This window comes from Hypanus sabinus, chromosome 22 (genome assembly GCF_030144855.1).
Source record: "Hypanus sabinus isolate sHypSab1 chromosome 22, sHypSab1.hap1, whole genome shotgun sequence".
In the NCBI taxonomy this organism is placed as follows: domain Eukaryota; kingdom Metazoa; phylum Chordata; class Chondrichthyes; order Myliobatiformes; family Dasyatidae; genus Hypanus; species Hypanus sabinus.
Window position 1 is genome coordinate 61,393,112 of NC_082727.1, and position 19,012 is coordinate 61,412,123.

Here is a 19,012-nt window from a genome sequence, read left to right on the forward strand (position 1 = left end):
TTGCAAAGTGCTTTGAGAGACTGGTTCTATCATATCTGAAATCCTGTCTACTCACTACCCTGGACCCTCATCAATTTGCCTATTGCACCAACAGGTCAACAGGATGCCATCTCCACAGCACTTCACTCTGCCCTGATCCACCTGAACAGCCCCAGCTCTTACCTCAGAATGCTCTTCATTGACATGCTGTTCGGCATTCAATACTGTGACCTCCTCAAAGCTGATCACCAAACTTCGCCAGCTTGGTATCAGCTCCTCCACTCTTACCCTGAACACCAGCGTGCCTCAAGGCTGTGTGCTGAGCCCTCTTCTGTGCTTGCTTTTCACCTATGACTGTGTTCCTGTACATGGTTGTAACTCCATAATCAAGTTCACAGATGACACCACAGAGATTGGCCCGATCAAAGGGGATGACGAGACGGCCTACAGGAACGAGGTCAAGCACCTGTCCACGTGGTGTGCCGACAACAACCTGGCCCTTAACACCCAGAAGACCAAGGAGATCACTGTGGACTTCAGGCATGCTAGGAGCCACACTCATGTCCCCATCTACATCAGTGGAGCTTGTATTAAGCTTCAAATTCCTTGGTGTCCACATTTCCGAGGATCTCACCTGGTCCCTGAACTCTTCCATCCTGATCAAAAAGGCACAACAGCGCCTTTATCTCCTGCGGAGCATCAAGAAAGCTCACCTCTGTCCCAGGATACTGACGGACTTTTACCGTTGTACCATTGAGAGCATACTCAGCAACTGCATCTCAGTGTGGTATGACAGTTGTTCCGTATCGGACCGCAAAGCACTCTCGCGTGTGGTGAAAACTGCCCAGCGGATTATCGGCACCCAATTGCCACCATTGAGAACATCTACCATAAATGCTGCCTGGGCAGGGCGAAAAGCATTATCAAGGATGCATCTCACCCTAACCATGGACTTTTTACTCTCCTCCCATCTGGTAGGCTCTACAGGAGCCTCCGCTCCCACACCAGCAGGCACAGGAAGAGCTTCTTCCCTGAGGCTGTGACCCTGCTGAACCTCACGTCACAGCGCTAAGCAGTATTGCACCCATACTGTACTGTCTCAGTACTTTTATATTAGTGTGCTGTAGCACATACTTTTCATTCGCAGTTATTTTGTAAATAACGCTATTCTTTGCATTTCTCATTAGATGCTAACTGCATTTCATTTGGCTTTGTATCTGTAGTCAAGTCAAGTCATTTTTATTATTATTTTGACCATAACTGCTGGTACAGTGCATAGTAAAAATGAGACAATGTTTTTCAGGACCATGGTGTTACATGACAGTACAAAAACTAGACTGAACTACGTAAAAAAAAATAACACAGAGAAAGCTACACTAGACTACAGACCTACACAGGACTACATAAAGTGCTCAAAAACTCTGCAGGCATTACAATAAATAATAAACAGGACAATAGGGCAAGGTGTCAGTCCAGGCTTCAGGTGTTGAGAAATCTGATAGCTTGGGGGAAGAAACTGTTACATAGTCTGGCCGTGAGAGCCCGAATGCTTCGGAGCCTTTTCCCAGACAGCAGGAGGGAGAAGAGTTTGTATGAGGGGTGCATGGAGTCCTTCATAATGCTGTTTCCTTTGCGGATGCAGCGTGTAGTGTAAGTGTCCGTGATGTTGGGAAGAGAGACCCTGATGATCTTCTCAGCTGACCTCACAATCCACTGCAGGGTCTTGCGATCCGAGATAGTGCAATTTCCAAACCAGGCAGTGATGCAGCTGCTCAGGATGCTCTCAGTACAACCCCTGTAAAATGTGGTGAGGATGGGGGGTGGGAGATGGACTTTCCTCAGCCTTTGCAGAAAGTAGAGACGCTGCTGGGCTTTCTTTGCTATGGAGCTGGTGTTGAGGGACCAGGTGATATTCTCCGTCAGGTGAACACCAAGAAATTTGGTGCTCGGCGCAATGACAGTGAAATTTAATCTAATCTAGTGTGCTGTTCTGTGCCATCTCAAAAGGCTGATAAGTGAAGGTGCTGATTTCATCAATAGTGTCAGAGTATGATTAATATTTGTTGGGTGCCAATGGTAGCGTAGCGGTAAGCGCAATGCTGTTACTGCTTGAGCCATCGGAGTTCAGTCGTCGTGCCCGTGATTAGGTTAGGGTTAAACTGGGGTTTGCTGGGCAGCATGGCTTGAAAGGCAGGAAGGGCTTATCTGCATTGTAGCTCTTTAAATAAATAAATGAATTTAAAATCAAACCATAATGAAGAAAGTGAGGTTGACCATGTTGTCAGATTCTAAATTGCATCCAAATTTAAAACTATAGCAATGCACAGTTTTGCTAGCCGCCAGAATCTTATTTTTAGCATTTGAATTAAAATTAATTTTCTGTTGATTGTTAATTAATCTGATTAAATGGTGTTGACTTTGTACCACAGTCATTATTTGTCCCACATTCAAGTAACTCCACCAGTTTTTGTGTTATCTGCAAACTTATCAATCAGATTATCTATGGTTTTAGTCAAATCATTAATATATACAAGAAACAATCTAGTACTAATCTTTCTGGAACACTCCTGGTCATCGACCTCCAGTCAGAAAAACACCTCCTCACCCCTACCCTTTATGTCCTATGGCCAAGCCAATTTTGAATACAACTTACGAAACCTCCATGGATTCCACATGTTTGATCGTCTGAGCCAGCCTACCATACAAAGTCCACGTAGACAACATTCACTGTCCAACCTCTTCACTTCATTACTTCTTCAAAAGCTCAGATTTGTGACATTGGCCCTCTCCAGCACAACCCAGCTGACTATCCCTAATAAGTGCATGCAAATAATTCTTAGAAAATAGAGCCAGCTCATCCCTTTCTTGTAAATAGCTTTGGTGTTGGTTTTCCAGTTAAGTCTGTTGTCGAGGTGAACAGCCAAGTACCGTAGATTCCGGACTACAGAGCGCACCTGATTAAAAGCTGCACGCTCTAATTTTAGAAAGAAAATCAATTTTGTACTTGTACAAGCCGCACCGGATTTTAAGCCGCAGGTGTCCCACGTTGTAATATGAGATATTTACACAGAAAGATATTACACGTGAGGATTTTTTAACTTTTAATTAAATCCGTATGGTAACATAAACAAATATATATTGCAAATGCTTTTTTTCGAACAGTGCCTGTAACACAGCTACTTTTAAATATACATATGTATCGGTAACACACAAATTACGTTGCCTATACTTTTTTACTGAACAGTGCACGAACAACATTCCAATATCTCCTAACGACTGGTAAAAAAAATATATATACTGCAGCCCACCAGGAAAAGTTATTGATCACCTTCTTCATCTTCCTCCTGCGCACTAAAACCATCAAAGTCCTTCAGTGTCCAAATTGAATAAAACCTAAGGATCTTGTCACTCACTTCAGTCTCTTTGTTGTTGCTCGCACTTGAGCGCACGCGGTCCTCTTCATCACGCAGCAGTCCAGCCTTTCGAAACCCGCTGGTGATGGTGGAAGTTGTGACACCGCACCACGCATTTAGGATCCACTGGCAGACTTGAGTTAAAGATGCTCTTTGCATGCGTCCTGTTTTGGTAAAGGATTTCTCACCGCTCGTCATCCAAGCCTCCCACTCAACGCGCAGCGCCACTTTAAATGCCCGGTTCACGCTGATGTCCAGTGGCTGCAAATACTTCGTGGTGCCCCCAGGAATCACAGCTGGAATTGAGTTTGTACTCTTGATGGCAGCTTTCACTGAACTTTCATTGTCAGCCGCTTAAAAAATCACCATCAGTGGAAGCTTTAGTCCGGATGCTGTGCAGCTCAGAACACAAGTAAAATGCGTTCTCTCATGACCACTTGTTTTCAGTGTGATGGACGAGTCACCTTTTTTATTAACAGTCCGAGTGAGAGGCAGGTCAAACGTCAAAGGTACTTCATCCATATTTATGATATCATCTGGCCCGATGGAATTCTCCGCTATCTTTGTTTGAGTGAATGTGCGGAAGTTAGCAAGTTGTTCCTTGTGGTCGGGAGGGAGCTGCTGACACAGAGTCGTGCTTACCCTGACGGACAGGCCTTTTTGTCTCATAAATCTAAAACACCACGATGGCCCACCTCTAAAATCTTCGATTTTCATTTTGGTGGCGATTGCTTTAGCCTTCAGTCTGATCTGCACGGTGGAAACACCGCAGCCGCCTGCTCTCTGTGTGTTAACCCAGTCTTCAAGAAAGTTTTCAAGTTCGGGCCATCTGCTATGATTACCTCTGAAAGCTTTTGTCGTCTTTTTGCATTGACTCAGTTCTTCACGCTGGCGTCTCCACCGTCTCAACATCGATTTATTTATGCCAAGATTATGTGCAGCAGCTCGATTTCCTTCTTCAACCGCCAGATTGATCGCCTTTAACTTAAAAGCTGCATCATATGCTTTTCTTCGAGTGTTTTCCATGTTGATGAGGGTGAGTACAAATGACTGATTTACAATAATTTAATTGTGAAAGTACGCTTGATTTATCGTACAATTTCATTGGACCTCTGTGAACTACTCATCAATTTTATTGGTCTACTGTTACGAGGCAAAATGTTTTTGGCGGCATGAGAAAAAACATGCATTAGCCGCACCGTAGTATAGGCCGCAGTGTTGCCACAGTGTTCAAAGCGTGGGAAAAAAGTAGCGGCTTATAGTCCGGAATTTATGGTATTTGTACTCCTTCACCACTGCAACTTCTTCTCCCAGAATGTACTGTTACGTACTCGTGACATGACAGTGGTACCCTTGTCACGTGACTGGGGTTGAAGCTATACTGGACTTGAGATAATGGTCTTGTGATGGTGGAGTGACGTCATTTTCCCGCCAGTAGAGATCATGTGATAGGTTTTTTTTACAGGTTATAAAAGGAAGACCCCACCCTGTGAGGAGGGGCAGTTCGTGGCTGGGTTTGCCAAGTTGACTTCATGCCACTGCGTGATTTAATGTGATGACGCAGTTTAGTTGAAAGATGAAGTTTTATCTAATGCCTAAAGTTTAAAAGGTCATTGCCAGCAGATTCTTTACAATACTGCTAGTTGAGAAATCAGTGGAGAGTGAAGATCGGAGTTCGGGAGTTAAAGATCGAGGAGAATCTATTTTGACGGTGAAACTGGTTCGACCTTATTTAATCCTTATTTGAAAGGAATTCGTTGACTGTTCTCGTGTTAATCTCTGCGGGATAGCAGAAGATTGAGGACAGTGTGATAAAGGAAAGGTCAGTGCCTTTAAGCCGTTTTGTTTCGTAAATTCTTCGTGGGAAAAGTTTGAAGTCGGGGATCGAAGCAAAACAACGTGAAAGAGAATTTAAATCGTCTTAAAAAGTCTCTCCCTTAAATGAACCGTGAGCATTTTGAACTTGTGGCAATCCTACTTAAAAGAACTGTTTTTGCAACATCGCTTTAAGAACTGTTTAAGCTGCCGCACAGCAGCTGTTTCCGGTTACGTTAGTGTTTGTTTACTTTTGGGGGGTTTGTTTTCAGTGTTTAATAAAAGTGTTGTTTGTTATAAAATCCCTTGCCTAGCTCATATATTTATTGTTGCCTGAATACGTAACAGTACACAGGGCTCATCACAGTCCTCTTCCTCCTAAAATCTATCACCAACTCCCTGGTTTTCGCCATATTCAGGAGCAGGTGATTCCTCCTGAAGTTCTCCACATACTTGTCCACCAGTTCTCTGTACCCCAACTCCTGCCCATCTCTGATACACCCAGACACTTCAGAGTCGTCAGAGAACTTCTGCAAGTGACAAGAGTCAGTTGCACTGAAAGTCCAAGGTGTACAGTGTGTACAGAAATGGAGCCAGGACAGTCCCTTGTGGTGCTACAGTGCCACTCACCACCATCTCAGGTAGAGAACTATCCAGCCATACAAACTGGGGTCTAACTGTCAGGTAGTCAGTAATGCAGGAGATAGTGGATTTTCTCCACCCATCCCTTGCAGCTTCTTGTTCAGAAGAAGTGGCTGGATTGCATTGAAGGCACTAGAGAAACCAAAAAAACTGATTCTCACAATACCACCAGCATCATCCAGGTGGGAGTGAACTCCCTGCAACAGGTAAGTGATGGCATCATCCACTCCCACATGATGCTGGTAGGCAAACTGTAGAGGGTCCAATGAAGATCTCAGCTGCTGTCCAATGTAAGTCAGGGCCACCCTCTCCAGCACCTTCATCACATGAGATGCGAGGACAATTGGGCTGTAATCCTTAAGTTTAGATGGAGTCACCTTCCTGGGTACAGAACCAAGCAGAAAGTCTTCCATAGCACCAGTATCTTTTCCTGACTCTGACGCTGATTGGAAAGGTGCTGCAAAATACCAGATAGCTGGTTCACACATGCCTTCAGTACCCTGGATAATGTAGATATTAGCAATTCAAAATAAAAATAGAGAATGCTGGAAACATTCATCAGATGCTATGGAAAGGCTATGATAGATGACTACAATGATAAAAGATGAGAAAACAATATTTCATGTTGATGACTCTGTCAGAAGTTTCTTCTTTAGCTATGCTTAACCCAATTAACAAAGCTGATGAATCTTTATACTTTTTTAAAGTTTTACCAACTTATCCTTCTTTTAAAGAATTGTGCACCAGCCGATAGTGTAGTGGCATCCGCATCCGCACTGGACTTCAAAGTGACTGGTCCCGGGTTCGAACCCGGCCTGCTCCTTGCATGCTTTCCATCCATGTTGGGTTAAGCATCATAAAAAACGGACAGATGTAAGAGAAACAGCAAGGTTGCCACCCAGGGCAAGGAGAGGAACAACAAATTTCTTTTGCCTTCTACTTTTAGCATCGACCTGACCATTCAGTTTTTCAATGACCCTCCCTTTGCTTCATAAACAAAATGCTGCTTGCCCTTTCATTGTTTCAAAGTGCTATCTTTTCATATTTCTTCCATTCTCATTCTCTGTCTCATCCTCAGAAACTTTGTTGGCAAAACCTCGTTCTCATGTTTCTGGGTTTTTATTTGTTGCCCATTATAGAATTATAGCGTCCAAATTTCTGATGGACAGTGCATTTCCAAGACTTCCAACCTGAAGAACTGGGGAAACTTTTTATGCTCCGTTCCAGTATTTTTTCCCACTCTATCCCATTTTACAGACAGTTCCATTTGTTCCTGGCTCCCTATATAAAATTTCAGTTCGAGATAATGTGATTCTGGAAAGCAGTGTTTGCTCATTAGTAGAAACATGAACATGAATGCAATAAAGTACTTGAAATTTGCATTTGTGCATGTTAATGAACAAAATACGTGCTGTAGGGGTCTTTGTCCTGAAAGGTTCACACTGTTTTCCTTCCTGTAGATGCTTTCTGAGCTGTTGAGTGTTGGCATTTATTTCAGAATTTCAGCAACTAGTTTTATGTTATTTTCATGTGTCAGCACTTGTCACTGATATGAGAAAATTAATAACTGTCATTGATCCTAAATACAGTGAATTTCTTTAATCTTCAGATTTGTCTCCATTTCAATACTGAATTAAATGATTGATAAATGTGAAGAAATGCATGTAACATACGAATAATTATTAATCAAATTTTTAACTTCAAACAAGTCTAAACTGCTGTCTAAATTTTCTCTTTTGAATTTTATAGCTCGCTCCTTCTCTTCCTCTGCAAGAAGACTTTGTGTATCATTGGAAAGCTATTACCCATTATTATATTGAAACAACAGGTAGGAGGCTGTCAAATTCTATTTTTGATTAATAGTAATTAAATTAAATAGATGAGAAAGCTTGTGCATTGAACTTGTTAATAGCATGCCTGAGACAAGTTAGTAAATGATGAAATGTCTGACTGGAGACTCTGAAGCATAGTGTTTTTGTATGAATGGCCAGGCTGACAAGTCTCAAACTTATGGAAAGGTTCTTGCTGCTTGTCATTCCAACTCCCAATTTAGATGTATTACGAAGTTCAGATGGGTAGTGTTGTGGAGGGTAGAAAACAGTTAATGTTTCAAGGGCCATGACCTTTTCTCAGGACTGGACTATTGACATGAAATGTGCTATTGAATCTTGCTAATCTCACCCACTGTCTGGGATCACCACTCGAAGTCTTTCATGTCTATATTTTTTTCCGTCCAGATACAAAGGATCTGTGTTGCCAACCCAAAGTGTCCGAGACTTAAGCGGTGTGACCCAACTAATGGCAGGGCTTCCGGTTGATTCTTGAATACTTTTAAATATGAATAATACTGAGTAGTTGCTGAAAGAATTAAAATATCTAAAATAATTAAAGCATTAAGTTAAGCAGAATCAGTTGTATAAGGTGAGATGCCTTCCCTTAGAGTGGAAAGACCTCCCTACCAAAGGAAGGTGCTCTTTCCCTCTGCAAGCTGCAGGTCACCCTTGGGCAAAGGTTAGGGTTAGCACTTGCTTAGCAACCCCTCCCTGGGATCAGGGTCACATGAAGCCATAGGAGTAAGTGGTCGATCGTTGTATGAGTAGTTGGTACGTATCACAAGTCCTGGTTTTGTGACCACTTTCACTAGGCAGACCATCTCTGAAGAGTATTGATAATGGCTGTGGTCACCCATTTTGTAAACACACTGCCCAGAGGAAGGTAATGGCAATCCACTTCTGGAGAAAAATTTGCCAAGAACAATCATGGTCATGAGGCCATGATCACCCATGTCATATGATACAGCTCATTATGAATGAACACCTTTCCCTTTGTCATGTAGTTTTTCCCCTATAATATTCAGTAGATCAGGGATCTTGTACCAGGTCTGATGTGTCAGCTACAATGTTTTCTGTCATTCAATCAGTTCGTGATCTCTCCATTTGACAACACATATGGTAGTTTTAGACCTGCAATTTGGCACAGTAATCTTGTCTATCAACTGTTTATCTCTCTTAATGGACACAGTGAGATGTAATCTTTTTTTGCCCTTGTGGTGTTTCTCTTTGATATTAACTACCTGATAGACTTTGTGTCCCCTTTCCCGAGCTTCACTCATGGCTAGAATTTCCATGATTTTAACAAAATAAGCCTAGTATTCAAATCTGATGCTGGTTTTATCGTATTAGAATGATTTAGCATTAAATAATTGACAGCCTGCTGTTAGTAGTATTTATTTTTTAAATGTAGTTTGATCTTTATTTGTTGATATCCTTCTAACCCCATTGGCTAAGCTTTCGCTTTGTGCAAGCATACATTGCCTAACATTTGAATGTAGTTTAATTTGTCTGTGGTTAAAGAACTATGGTGCAATCACTGGTCAAGTAAGATGCTCTCGGAGGTGATCCTTTTGGTGGGTACTCAGGTGGCTGTGGAGGCTGTTCTGGGATCCACATACTCTGGTGTACTGTGGACATGATTAAGTGGTGGCTGTGGTTAGTGTCAACAGTGGGCAAAGTGTTTGCATGACTCCTGCTATCTGAAGAAGTACTTCCTGAATCACAGTGTAGTTTCCACCCATCAAGAGGTACCGCAGACATAATCTTCACAGTACACCAATAACAGGAAATATAACATATAACATAAAACTTGTACCTGGTTTTCATAGATTTGACAAAGGCATTAGATATAGTGGACTGGGGCTATTACATGATGGCATGTCAGCCACAGTACTCAACAATAGTGGTTAAAAAACAAGATATCTTGAACATTGTATGACACGAGAGTAGGACAGGATTGCTGGGGTTTTGAATCTACTCTGAATAAAATAAGTCACTACTTAATCAGTATTATTTAATTCCTTAAGACCATAAGACAAAAGAAGAACTGGGCCACTTGGCCCATCAAGTCTGTTCCACCATTCCATCATGGCTGATTTATTATTCCATTCTCCTGTCTTTTCCCTGTAACCTATGATGCTCTCACCAACTAAGAACCTATCAACCTCTGCTTTAAATATACTCCATGACTTAGCCTCCACAGCTGTCCATGGCAATGAATTATACAGATTCTTTCCCGTTGTTAATATAAGTATAAATATTGACAAGATTAATATCAAAAGTAGATACCAAACTTTGAATAGTTTTGCTATTTCATTGGTCTGTTGAAATGCAGTAATATTGATAATAAATCATGATTTTTTAATGTGTTTTCTCAACAGATGATAAAGCTCCTGTAACAGATACAAACATCCCATCACATCTGGATCAGATGCTCGATATTTTAGTTCAGGAAGAACATGAAAGGGAATCTGGGGAGACTGGGCCTTGTATGGAGTACTTACTCCATCACAAGATTTTGGAAACGCTGTACACATTAGGAAAAGCTGATGTATGTTTCATGCTGCATTCTTTTTTAGTCAGAAACACAGTTGTAGGATATTAAAATTTTTGTAAGGTTTTCAATGTAATAAATATTGACAGTAGATATAGCTTTTGAATATATAGTCATTGCAGGATTGCAATGGTCTGCTTTATTTTTCTCTCTTTTCAGTTTACTCAGGATAGAAATGTATCATCCAGAGCAACACAAACAAAATGTTGGAGGAACACAGCAGGTCAGCATCTGTTGAAATTAACAAACGGTTGATATTTTAGGCCGAAACCCCTAACTAACTTACGTACTGCCTGTTATGCTGCTGACATTTTGGGCAGCAATGAAGGTCATCTATAACTGTCTAACCTTGGCCATATTCTCTATTGTGCCCCAGGTGTGGTTCAGGGTCCATACAATTGCGCACGGATAAAGAAGAATTCAATGCTGTTTCCATAACAATTTTTCTTTTTCACCGGTCAGGATTGTTAGCCCTGAGCCGAACCCCTAAAGCTGCAGGACCAGTGAGCCACTCTTCGTCTGGCCTCTACCCTTTGACCTGTTTGGCATGGGTGACTCTACCAAGAGTAAAGGCACAAGGCCCTGACTCCAGCCAACATAGTTCTCTGGGTCATTGAGGGATGCATGCCTCCAAACACTACGAAATGTTTGTGGTCCTCTTGGAGGAATACTCTTAACATCAATTGTTTATTCATTTCCGTGGATGCTGCCTGACCACCTGAGTTCCTCCAGTATTTTGTGTGTGTGGCTTTGGATTTTCTGCAGAATCTCTTGTGTTTATAATGTATTATCTAGTCTTTTCCTTTTAAGCACTGAATTTAAGTTGACCTTTAAACGTGTCTGCATTTAGTTTCCAAGCTAATACTGAAACCTGAATGGACAAGCGCACTTAGAAACTTATAGAATCAACTGATATTATGGGTTTTAAAGCACTTTTTAATTTAAAAAATACTTGGCTCAAACTATTAGGAATAAATATTTGGTTTGAAATTGATCTGTTTTATAGACCGAATGTAATGGGTTTCAAGACATAATTTGAAGAGAGCAAGTTGTCTATTGCTGAATCTCAGTGTCTTTGAGTTCAAGTTTAGTTTATTTTCATTCTACTGTACACATGTATACAGCCAAACTTTCCTTTGGACTGGGTGCACGAAACACTGTACATATAAACCCACACATGTAACACAATTTATCTGTGGTAATATTACTTTTAACAAATAGTAAGATGGATGTACAGTACAAGTTAAAAAGTAAACCGTGTAACGCTACTAACACTAAATACATGAGATTGATACATGGTGACAGGGAACAGGGAGTTCAGTAGTCTTCAGGGCAGGAGGCTGTTCCCCATCCTAACAGTTCTTGCCTTAATGCAATGGTACCTCCTTCCTGATAGTAGTGGGGTCAAAAAGATTGCTGGACAGAATTGAGGGATCAATGCAAAGGGCCTGCATGCTCCTGATAAAAATCTCCAGTGGGTGGAAGGGAGACACCATGACCAGACAGTGATGCAGCTGGTCAGGATGCTCTCGATGGTGCTCCTGTAAAAGTTGGTTAACATGGTGGGGGGCGGGGAGCCTCACTCACCTCAATATCCTCAGGAAGTGGAGACACTGCTGTACTTTCTTGACCAAAGAGGTGGTGTCATGAGACCAGGTGAGATTGTATGTTATGTACACTCCCAGAAACTCAAGTGTTTTTAACCATCTCCACAGAGGAGCTGTGTACGTGCAATGAGGAGTGATCAGCCTGCACCTTCCTAAAGTCCACATTCATCTCTTCGGTCTTGTCCACATTGAGACACCATTCTCACAGCCATTTGGGAAAATTAGTTACAAAAGTTGATACAAAGCCTTAAAATTAAAGCAAATCACAGTTATTTCATCACTGAAGTATTGGGGGGAAAAAGCACTGTGCCCATTCCAGTTAATTATATGTGCATTTTACTAAAATTTTGGAATTTTAGTGATTTGGTTGAATTATATTTTCCTAATGGGCTTCTAATTTTTCTTTGTATGTTTGTTAGTGCCCACCTGGAATGAAACAGCAGGTCTTGATTTTCTATACAAAGTTACTAGGAAGGATCAAGCAACCCCTGCTACCGCACATAAATGTTCACAAACCTGTCCAGGTATGATTTGTTTATTGCCATGTAAAGCTGACAGCTGACATTTTCTGTATCATACCAAATATCTTGCATGGTTGTAGAAATTCTATCATGTAATTTTGGTATGCGTATCTAACTTGAATGTAGAATACTATAAAAGAATTTAATTGCTTTATCCAGTGAAGAGCTAAGTTCTACAAATCACCTGAGTCCCAAGTGGACTATTCTGTGAAGAGCTAAATCTCATTACTTGTTATGGTTGGTGTTGGGCGGTTCCAGATTTTGGCAAAAATTGAGCTTCCTGCTTCAGTCCATTTCTTATACTCGGGATGTTAACAGTGTCACAGAGCACTACAGCATAGAAACAGGCCTTTTGGCCCATCTATTCCATGCCAAACTATTATTCTGTTAGTCCCATCAATTTGCACCTGGACAAAAGCTCTCCATACCCCTTCCATCCAAGTACTTACCTAATCTTTTCTTAAACACTGAAATTAAACCTGTACCCACCAATTCTGTTGGCAGTTCGTTCCACACCCTCACCAGCTTTTGAGTTAAGAACTTCCCCCTCATGTTCCCCTTAAAAATTTCACTTTTCACCCTTAACCCATGACCTCTAGTTGTAGTCTCACACACCCTCAGTGGAAAAGCATGCTTGCACTTACCCTATCTGTTCCCCTCATAATTCTATGTACCTTTATCAAATCTTCCCTCGCTTGAGGAGAGATTTGATAGCGTTACATAACATTCTGTATATGCTCCAGGGAAAAAAGTCCTAACCTATTCAACGTTTCCCTATAATTCAGTATGTAAGTTCATTACTGACACAATGCAAAGATGCGTCCTGCAGTTAAAGTTCCTGTGAAAAATCTCCATGTTTACATGAGTACTTAAAAAAAAGATGATCGAAAGCATTTGTCAGTTGAAAATGGTGGTGTCTCACAAAGGTGGCATCTATCGTTAAGGACTTTCAACATCTGGGACTTGCCCTCTTCTCATTACTACCATTAAAGAGGAGATACAGGAGCTTGAAGATTCAACAATTTCACTTAACTTCTTCCCCTTCATCAGATTTCTGAATGGTCCATGAACACTATCTTATTTTTCCCTTTCTTTGTATTGTTTATTTAATTTTGTAATTTACAGATCTTTATGTTTTTACACTGTATTGCTGCCACCACAAAACAACATATTCTACAGTACTGCCCATGGTAATAAATCTGATTCTGTTATTGGCTTCATATTTGCACAAGGAAAATGATTCCTCTTCAGTGTACCCATAGATCCTGGCACAGATGAGATGAAATATCAGCATAACTTAAGTCCAGGAAAAATAAAGATGAAGTCTGCTTTCCTGTCACTATATAGAATAACATCAAATAAGAAGACTGATGAACATTTTTAAGTTAGATAAGATATGTTAATTTTCATTGGTGTACTGAATTGGTTAACTAAGAATGAATCGGGAATTAAACTAGGTAGATATCAAAGTCAAAGTAAAATCTATTATCAAAGAATGTATATGTTACCATACGGAACTTAAGGTTAATTTCTTGCAGGCATTTACAGAGAAATAAAGAAATACAATATAATTTATGAAGAACTATGAATAAAGACCAACAGCCAAAGTACAAAATAAAACAAATTATGCAAATGAGGGGAGCAAACCACTGGTAGTAGTGAGAAGACAGCATGATCTGGATGGTGGGGGTCCTTGAGTCCATAGAACAATACAGCACAGGAACAACCCCTTGCCCCACAATGTTGGACTGAATCAATTAAATTGGTAATCAAATGGCTAACTAAACTAATCTTTTCTGCCTACACAATGCCTATATTCTTGCATTTTCTTCACAATCGTGTCTAAACGCCCCTTTTGAGTCTCTAATATTTCTGCCTCTGCCATCTCCACAGGCAGTGCACTCCAGGCACCCACCACTCTATGTATATAAAATAAAGTCTTGCTCCTCACTTCTCCATTGAAATTACCCCCTTTCTCCTGAAATGTATGACCTCTGGTATTAGACATTTCAACCTTCAGGAAAAAAGATATTGGATGACTATGCTATCTATGTCTGTCATAATCTTATAAACCTCTAATCAGATCTCCCTTCATTCTCCACCACTCCAGAGAAAACAACCCCAAGTTTGTCCAAGCTTTCATTATAGTACATGCCCTTTAATCCAGGCAGCATCCTGGAATTCTCTCCAAAGCTTCAAAGTTCTTCCTATAATGAGGCAACCAGAACTGTGTGCAATACTCCAGATGTGGAGTATCTGAGGGTGGGAGCTGCTTTGCTGTGGCAACGCTCCATGTAAATAGGCTCGTTGTGGGGCAGGCTTTGCCTGTGATTGACTGGACTGTATCCACCACTTTCCATTCCCGGATATTGGCATTTCCTCCACTGTATATCAAAGTTTGTCAAAATTTTTGGTGCCATGCCAAACCTGCACAAACTATTTAGAAAGTCTTCCAAGACATACACAGATGTCCATGGTTTTTCAAGCAACATACTGTGTTAGGTATTTTTAGGGAGGTGGCGGTCAAGTGGTTGGACGTATCTATAAAGTTTCCAGTTTTCTGCTATGTTTTTTTTCAGAAATTAATTAGACTTTGCGGTGAAGTTCTTACTGCCCCGACAGAAAATGAGGAAATACAATTCCTCTGTATTGTTTGTGCAAAATTAAAACAAGACCCATACTTGGTTAACTTCTTTCTTGAGGTATGTATTTTCTACCATCCTGCATTATACATTTTTAAAATGTATAATGTTGTTGCTTTAGTTAACTACTTAAAATTTTCTATATTATAATGTTACACCAGGAACTCAGAACTTGTGTGGTTTTTCCATTTAATAAAATTAGAATCAATAGATCTAGTAATTTGCTCAGCAACATAAAAGATTACGCTGAAGGTCAATAATATCCCAATCCTAATCACTGAAATTCAGGAATATTCCTTTTAAAGGGAAGAATATCAACTATTCCTTCTGCATTTACCTCTATTCTACTCTAAATAAAGCTATTGTTTAACATTCTGTGAAATTGCTGAGCAAGACAGTCAGTTGTAATCTGTTAGGCAAACATGTCCTCAATGTTAATTTCGTTTAGGCTTGTTAAGTTAGAATCAATAACATATGGATTTTAAGAAGTTTTTTTATTAAAAAAATGAGAATCAGCAAATTGGCAATGTGACTTCATTATGAAAAAATTCTGCAACATTCCGGCTATGCTTATCAACCAAACAATGGTTATTTCTGTTTCTTACTGCTTTTTGCAGTTGAATCATTACTCTTCTGACTCTAAGCTTCTTATTACTGGGTAATATGACAGCTGCACTGTGAAGTGCTTTTGTTCCAGTTTGCTAATGGACTTTTCACATTTATTTGACCCTATTGCTTTCTGTTGAATCTGATGAGGAATAATTACCTTTCACACATTCATCCCTTTACAACTTCATAGACTTCAGCATTTTCTACAAGGAGTTTCTGGTATTGGGGCATAACAATTAATGCAATGCTGCTACAGGTCAGAGCTACAGGGTTTGGAGTTCATTTCCAGCGTCCTCTGTAAAACGTTGGTACATCCTTCCCATGAGCATGTGGATTTCCCCCAGGTGCTCCGGTCCCCCCTCCATAGTCCAAAGACGTACCAGTTAGTAGGTTAACTAGTCGGTGTAAATCGTCCTGTGATTAGGGTGGGTTGTTGGGCAGAGCAGATCATTGCCTAGAAGGACCTGTACTGTGCTGTATCTCAAAATAGTTAAAGTAAAAAATAAGGCTTAGTTGAACAGTGCATTCTATTCAGATATTCTAAAACAGTGATTCACTGTTTCACAATATCATGGCCCAAAATTTACAAAGGTATGACATGATAGTGTCACTACTCAGGTCCAATTCTGTCATTAATCTTATTAACTTGCACCACTGTGGATTAACAAAATCATCTATAAACACTAATAACTTCAGTGGGGATTTAGGAGAAATCATATTTATCTACTGACTGATCAATTATGAAGTTTGTGAGTAGTTGATGTCTGAAACTTAGCAAAGCAAATTTTTAAAATCAGTAAAATTGGAGCAAAAATGAAATTCTATAAGAGTGCAGACTAGATAAAAGACAAATAGTAGGAAAAGGCTCTTTGCTGCAGTTCTGTTAAGATGAATAGCTTGTTTCTGTGCTATATACGCTACCTAATATCAGTACATAATTGCTACAGAAGACAAGCAATCCCTTTTCAAATCAGCTTATCTCTTAATTCTTTACAAATCTGCCTCTTTCACTGTGATCTGTCAGTATTTTTCGAGAAGTATATTGCTGTTCTGCAAGAATATATTGTCATCATAATAGTTGCAAGTAACTGTTGTTTTACTTGTGTAAAATGAACAAATTAGTGCCTTAAATTCTTTTCTAGCTTTCCTGAGTTCTCCCTTAAAGTTATAGTTATAAAAACAAATCTTTTCTTCTTTCAGAATAAATCTCCAAGAGATGCAGGAATTACAAACCCACGGCAAACAACGGGAGATGTTGCAAACAAAACAGTCACAAACAGAGGTGTATCGTCAGACAGTGAACAGGCCCAATCTCTTGAAGCTGAGATAAGTACTGGACTTTGCAGTGCCACCTGTGGAGCTGTAACCAGCCCCCTGGACAGCAGTAGTGGATCATCTCAGCAGACTACTGATCTGTCTGCATCATTTAATGAGATGGTCCTCTCTCCACACATAATTGCTACAACTGATCACTGTCAAAATCAAGACTATAACTTGGTGAATTCATTAATAAATCTGAGTAAAAGCCCGGTAGGTATTCTTTTGACAGACAGACATACTTTATTATATACTTTATTGATCCTGAGGGAAACTCTTTATGAACTGATTTCATTTAGGAAAAAGTTTAGGAGTTCAGGAAAAACTTTTTCACCCAGAGAGTTGTGGATCTATGGAATGCTGTGCCTCAGAAGGCAGTGGAGGCCAATTCTCTGGATGCTTTCAAGAAAGAATTAGATAGAGCTCTTAAAGATAGCGGAGTCAAGAGATATGGGGAGAAGGCAGGAACGGGGTACTGATTGTGTGAATGATCAGCCATGATCACACTGAATGGCAGTGCTGGCTCGAAGGGCTGAATGGCCTACTCCAGCACCTATTGTCTGTTGTCTATTTACAGCTACAATTTTGTAATTCTTCTGATGTGATAGGATCAGATTTTAATGGTGTCCAAGGTGAGTGAAGTAGCTAAACAGAGATACCACTGCACCTATATAAGTATGTAAAGATGAAAACATCATTTCATACAGACAGGAGAAGTAGCAGTGGAAACATTATCTCTATTTCATTGTTTGTACATACAACCCACAGGAAAAAGAATCTCAGGGTTGTATGTGATGATATGTATGTAATCTGATAATAAATTTTTCTTTGAACTTTGAATTTGCAAGGGCAATCAGTACCCACAGAACTTAGAGAAAAGCTGCCTACATCCACATATATCATCAATGCTTAAAAAAACATGCCACTTAATGGCATTGAATTTTTGTGCCCTTAAAAACATGCAACAACTGTATAATAAAATGTCAGAATGTGTTAAAAGAAGGTTGATACAAGAGTACTGTATCTGGTGCTCCCAATGTGGCCTCCTCTACATTGGTCAGAACCAGTGTAAGTTGAGGATTTGCTTAGTTGCGCACCTCTGCTCCATTGGCAAAAAGTGGAATTTCCTTGTGACCAACTGTCCTAATTCCTGTCCCCAATCTCGTTCCAATATGTTGGTCCATGGCCAGAATGAGGCCACTGTCAGGTTAGAGAAGCAGTACCTCATATTCGGCCCAGGTTGCCACCAAGCTGATGACATGAACATCGATTTTTCCACCTTACGGTAATTTTTTCCCACTCACCCTTTCCTCTTCTTAAATTCTACACTATGATCTTTTGCCTCTTCTCACCTGCCTGTCACCTCCCCCTGATGCCCCACCTCACCTTTCTCCCATGGTCCAAGTTAAAAAAGAGAAAAGTAAGGGTGGAGTGCAGAAAAGTCAAGTGCGTAAGAGACAAAGATGACCAGATTTTAAAGGCATAATGAGTGTAAGGGTACTTTATCTGAATGCCCATAGTATTCATAACAAGGTCAGTGAACTTGTGCCACAAATCAGTATGATTTAGTGGCCATAATAGAAATGTAGTTGCAGGATGGAGAGGATTGTGAATTAAATATCCAAGGATATCAGGTAAAACAGAAGGATAGGCAGGAAGGTAAGGGAGGTGGGATAGCACTCTTAACTAAGGATGAGATCAATAGACAATAGGTGCAGGAGTAACCATTCGGCCCTTTGAGCCAGTGCTGCTATTCAATGTGATCATGGCTGATCATCCACAATCAGTACCCCGTTCCTGCCTTCTCTCCATATCCTTTGACTCTGCTATGTTTAAGAGCTCTATCTAACTCTTTCTTGAAAGCATCCAGAGAATTGGCCTCCACTGCCTTCTGAGGCAGAGCATTCCATTGATCCACAACTCTCTGGGTGAAAAAGTTTTTCCTCAACTCCATTCTAAATGGCCTACCCCTTATTTTTAAACTGTGGCCTCTGGTTCTGGACTCCCCCAACATTGGAATTGATATAGTCTTGATTTGGACACCTCTAGCGTGTCCAATCCCTTAATAATCTTACATGTTT

General features: G+C 40.4%; 1 protein-coding gene across 1 annotated transcript in view; it reads left to right on the forward strand.

Moving 5' to 3' along the window:
- The window catches only part of fhip2a (FHF complex subunit HOOK interacting protein 2), an 88,844-nt gene that overhangs the window by 25,226 nt on the left and 44,606 nt on the right, over positions 1–19,012 (forward strand). The window contains exons 2-6 of the mRNA XM_059947921.1: positions 7,599–7,677; positions 10,063–10,232; positions 12,262–12,366; positions 14,943–15,065; positions 16,815–17,144. Of these exons, the coding sequence (XP_059803904.1) occupies positions 7,599–7,677; positions 10,063–10,232; positions 12,262–12,366; positions 14,943–15,065; positions 16,815–17,144 (807 nt within the window). The remainder of the gene's footprint in view (positions 1–7,598; positions 7,678–10,062; positions 10,233–12,261; positions 12,367–14,942; positions 15,066–16,814; positions 17,145–19,012) is intronic.